This window comes from Micromys minutus, assembly GCF_963924665.1.
Source record: "Micromys minutus genome assembly, chromosome: 1".
NCBI classification, from domain to species: Eukaryota; Metazoa; Chordata; class Mammalia; order Rodentia; family Muridae; genus Micromys; species Micromys minutus.
Window position 1 is genome coordinate 75,401,035 of NC_137969.1, and position 5,180 is coordinate 75,406,214.

The following is a 5,180-nucleotide window of genomic DNA, read 5'->3' on the forward strand; positions in this document are numbered from 1 at the left end:
TGTGATTTCCTGGCTCATTTTGGTCAGATCAGAGCTGTTAGAAGATGGGTCACTAGTGTGTCATTGACTTCTGCTCACTCTAATAATAGCAACAATAATACCTGTGTGCACTGAGTGTTCCACACAGGGCTCAGTTCTAAGGTCTTTCCCCGTACAAACTCTGTGACAGGTCCAATGGCCCTGGATGCATTGCAAATTAGCCTCTGGGTATTACAGACCATGGCACGGCACCGAGCTTTCATGAGGTGAAATAATTCGCCTGTGCTCCTGTCAGACAGAAGAGGTCCTCAGTGTGAGAGCATTAAAATGGGCAGGGCATCTGCCTGATGGGAACGTGTAGCTTAGCAGTTACTCTATTTAGAAATATCAGCTGTAATAATGAAAGCAAGCCGTCTTTAGTTGTGTGTGTGTGTGTGTGTGTATGTATGCGCGCGCACGAGTGCCAGAGGAGGCCTCAGTTACTGAATCACTTACAGAATCTAAAGCTTCCGGTCTCAGCCAGGCTGACTCCCCACTAAACACTAGGTTCTGCCTGTCTCGGCTCCTCAGGGAAGTTTTGGCACAAACAGGGAAGTTGTACCACATGCTTGCATGCTATCGAAAACATTCATATGCATTAAAGTAAATTAAAACTGAAAAAAAAATTTCTAAGGTCCAATTTATACCATCCCCATGTATAACCTTGTATAACATCTTCCATTTCCCCAAGTTTCAGTGAGACTGGGGCTACCTCACCAGCTCAGTGATTCTCCCGAAACGTTAGCACAATCTATGATGGGCACAATCAGGTAGGGAAGGTGACCTTCTGTGATTCCTGCCTAAGCTTGCCCTCACACAAAGCAGAAAGTGATGCCTGACTTGAGGCCCAGGAGAGAGCACTGGCCAAAGGCTTTGTGGTTTGATCTGTGATGGTACCCGGGATTGGCTATTCCACCACTTGGCTGACTGGTTTCCTCTGCCCCGGCGCTCCAACCCTTCCTCTCAGGGCAGGTACGGTGGCAAAGGGCAGAAAGGTGATGGGCGTGCGGTTCTGAGCAGAGATGGCAGGGGAGAAGGGAAAGGGTGAGGGTTGAAAACATAATTTATCAATATGTCAGGAAACACACACACACACACACACACACACCCTGAATGCCCAACCCCCACTAGTCCTGCTGGCTGGGTTCATCCAGAGGTCACATGCCTCACACTCCAGAAGGCCACCAGCCTGCTCCAGGCAATTCAGAATTAAGGACATTTCTCATTCTAATTTGGGCAAGTGACTGTGTTCTCAGTTTTTGGTTCCCCCCCCCCCCCAGCCAGCATTACTTCTTTTATGCATACATGTGTTAGTACCAGGCTGCAGAACACATGGCTTTATACTGGTGAGCATATGTGAATGTGTGTATGTATAAGTGTGTGTGTGTGTGTGTGTGTGTGTGAGCGCGCGTGTGCAAGCATGGAGAAAAGTCCTGGTTCAGTGGAGGGTCAGAGAATCCCTGAGCTGAGTAGGGAGGGTGGCCATGTCCTTGTAGCCTCTCTCCCCTGAGGCAAGCATCCTCCTTTCAGATATGATGGCTGAGGCTGACAAATCCAGACTTCTCATTCCTCAGGCACCTACACAATACAGGTGCCCAGTGAGGAGCTGAGTAAATGGGGGAGTGAGTGGGCTGGCCATCTAGGCTGATGACAAGGGGACAGGGTGTCTGCCTCAGGAAAATGGACCTACCTGCCTATAGAACTTGAACCAGCTAGGCTAATTAGCTCTCCCTCAAAGCCCTGGTCTGATCAAGCTGTTGTCCTGCCCAGCAGGTTGTCCCTTCACTCCAAAGCCAGGCTGGAGAAGCCCTGGGACCTGGAGGAACTGAGCTGAGTGGTGGCCCAGCTGGTTCTGGGCTTGCCAGGGCACATTGAACAGTGTGCTAACCAAAGACCCCACCCCCACCCCATCGAGCTCTGTTTCCCAGGCTCCTTGGGGGCTCCTGAGCTTCCTGTTCGCCTCTCACTTCCTCCCCGTGGTTCCTGGATCCTGGAAGCAAGCCTCTGGACAAACCACTGGACTAGGGTCTCTGAGCTAAACTCCTTCCCTCAGCCTCTCCGTCCCTGGTCCCCGGGTGTGCAGACAACCCTCCCTCACACTGCCCATCTCCACACAACTGCTTTGTTTCGATTCAGCCACAAACCCATCAGCTGCTGATCTGGGGAGGAGGGACTCTGCTTCAGAGCTGGTTCATAGAGGCCCAGGTAGTACCGGCCCTTGGGAGCGTGCTTTCCAGCGTGTGGTTCTATGCAGGATACTGAGGAGGTTTTTCCCCCTTTAAGTTTCCTATAGGTGACACAGGTGCTGACATTTTTATGCTTGCGTCTCTTACTGGTTTCAAGGAGACAGTTAAATACAAAAACAGACAGACAGACGGATAAACAGACAAAAATCCACCTAGATCAATGGTTCTCAACCTGTGGGTCTCAACCTTTTGGAAATGAAATGACCTTTTCACAGAGGTCACTTAAAATTGTTGGAAAACACAGATATTTACATTACAAGTCGCGATGGTAGCAATTTTGCCGTTATAAGGCAGCAGGGGCAATTTTATGGTTAGTGGGTCTCCACAACATAGTAAGGACGGTTGGGAACCAGTGCCCTAGACAGTAAATCTATCTAGATCCACAACCTGGCTTTGAGAACAATCCTTGATTTCAAATACTGTGTCTGACCCTTCGAGCTTCTCATTCCAGCAACGGGCTGGGGGTTGTTTAGAGCGAATGGCGCTAAGGACAATTCTGATTTAGGAATAAGCCTGGAAAGTGCTCCTCCAAATAGATAGAGTGTGTGGCTCTGCTCAGTGGGACACAGCACTGCTGGGACCAGGGGACCTGAGGGACACCAGGACAGCCTCTCCTTCACACCAAATCCCTCACCCGTTCCCCAGGGCTGGCAGGAGAGGGGCTTACTCACTTGCACAGAGGATCCACAGCCCAGGTCCCACCTTTCCAAGCATGGTCTTGCTCCTTTTCCGACACAAACCCAGTCTGGAACTGGCAAAGCACTGGACAGGTCTGGGCTGTCTGGTTAAAGCTCCGGCCTCTGGCCTGCTTCAGCCTGTACCCCCAGTGAATCTCCTGTTCACCTGTGCCAGACTGGGCCCACATGACCCACCCAGTCAATGGATTGGCAGGTGAGCTCACCTATGGGGTGAGGCGCCTGAGCGTCTTCCTTCCTGGAGTCATCTTCCTACCTTCTCCCTCTTTAACAGGAGTGCAAAGTCCTGTATATCCAGAAGGTGTGGACCTCTCGTAACTGACGGCATGTTGTTGCCTTGTAATAAAAAGGGAGCAATCTCAGAAGTAAAAGCAGGGTGTTTCCCACATTCGCTGATGCACACTGGGACCCAGCATTGTCTTTTCCTTTGCCTTTCCCCTCGTCTCTGACACCCACACTGGGACAGGAAAGGGGTCGTGGAGGACACAGGAAGTTCCTGCATTCAGTCCCTGCCCGGGGAAGTAGCAAAGACACAAGAAACCAAGGCGATAGTATGTCTTGGCTCTCCTGTCTCCATTTTAAACACCAAAGTCCTGTATCCTGGGGGCCCTGGAATCTCACAGTCCCCAAACATCTCAATTGTTTGATAACGTGGTTACTACAGATGCTGTCCTGAGTGTTGTCTTGTGTTAGGAATTCTCTGTGTAAAGCACTTGCAGTCATCTTTTCTAGCTACCAGACTTGGTTGGCTTACAAAGTTATTGCTTTCTATTTATTACGCTTTGCTTAGTCACAGCATAGTATTCTCTTACCGTATATGATAATTTTCCAGTTCCAACATTTCTGGACACCTTTGACAGATTATTTTTCTCAAGACAGACTCTCTGATTCGGGGTCTCTACTCTGGCCCTACTGCTGACTCTGCAGACCTTAAGAAACAAACAAACATATATCAATCTGCTCCTTAAATTGCCCCTTAAGATGTGGTAGGATTCATTCTTCAACGTCCCCTCCCTTTTAAGAGTTATCTTCTGGAGTATGGAACCTCTGCTGACTGTTCTCAGGCATCTTTCCTAGCCACAGTTCATTCTTTTCCTGCTGCAGACCTGTGCACTGCCCTCTCTGCAGCCCCTCCCCCACCATTATACTGGTTATATTTCGGCTGACAACTTTAAAGGCCTGCTCATACATCATTTCTCCCATGAAGCCTCCCTGGCTGCGCAGCCCAGAACTTGCTCCTTCCTGTGATTCAGTGCAGCACTTTGAGTTTCTTCTAGGGCAGGAACTCCACTCCCTCTTACACTTCAGCTATATTTAGTCTCTGTCTCATGGCTCCTAATAAACCGTGAGCTCACTCATTCATTCAGCCAATCTCTGGGCATGGTTCCATCCAGCTAGGAAGACAGGATACTTTGAGCTATGAGTCTGACTAACTTAGTCAGGTACAGTGCCTAGTGTATCGAAGATAACTAGTAAATATTTACAAACTCGGAGACAAATGGAAAGATGTATGGATGAGAGAGAGATCACAGTGTGGAGAGGGTGGAAGCCACCAAAAACATGGAGGCCAGTAGATGGAAGGATGCACAAACTCTCAGGATATCAGGGATGAGAGGGTAAACTGTGGGACCACAGGGGCAATGGCAAAAATGTCATAAATTCCACCATAGGATGGGCCATGAGTTCTTTGGAGTTTATCAAGTCTTCCGAACTTTTATGTTACTCCCTAGTTGCAACTGGCCATTTCTACGGCCATGAACGGTGAGGCAGAGACATGAAGTAGAGGTACAACTTGCCCACAGTATGGACCTCAGACAGTTTTGTTTAAAAAAAAAAAAAAAGAAAGTCAGGCTGGTCACAAGTCACAACTTCTCTTTAATCAAAACATGGTGCTCTCCCTTCAGCTGGTTGAGGGTCAGCCTGTTCTGTATAATTGGTGTTTTCCTTTCCTATGTTTCTCCAGGATGCTGTGAGGCAAAGTTTAGTTTGTTGCAAATGTTCTGATTTGGTTTATTTTTATTAAGTGCTTTGAGCAGACAGCCTTCTGTCTACAGTGTGAGTCTATTCCAAACCCACTGCTAAACATCAGTGTCTGAGAATCAGCCAGAAGGGAAAGGGTTAAGTGAAGCCTGCATTCCTTCCTCTCAGAAGAGCTGCCATCCTATGGGGCCAGGGGCTAAATTTAGAGACTGGCTAAGGTTTCTTGTTAACAGCTGTCCCT

General features: G+C 48.7%; 1 protein-coding gene across 1 annotated transcript in view; it reads right to left on the bottom strand.

Annotated features, from left to right (window-relative positions):
* The window catches only part of GPA33 (glycoprotein A33), a gene marked incomplete at both ends in the record, with an annotated part of 34,019 nt that extends 30,890 nt beyond the window's left edge, over nt 1-3,129 (bottom strand). Inside the window, 2 exons of the mRNA XM_080930181.1 lie at nt 2,163-2,350; nt 2,936-3,129. Of these exons, the coding sequence (XP_080786307.1) occupies nt 2,163-2,350; nt 2,936-3,129 (382 nt within the window). The remainder of the gene's footprint in view (nt 1-2,162; nt 2,351-2,935) is intronic.
* Nucleotides 3,130-5,180: the final 2,051 nt, after the last annotated feature.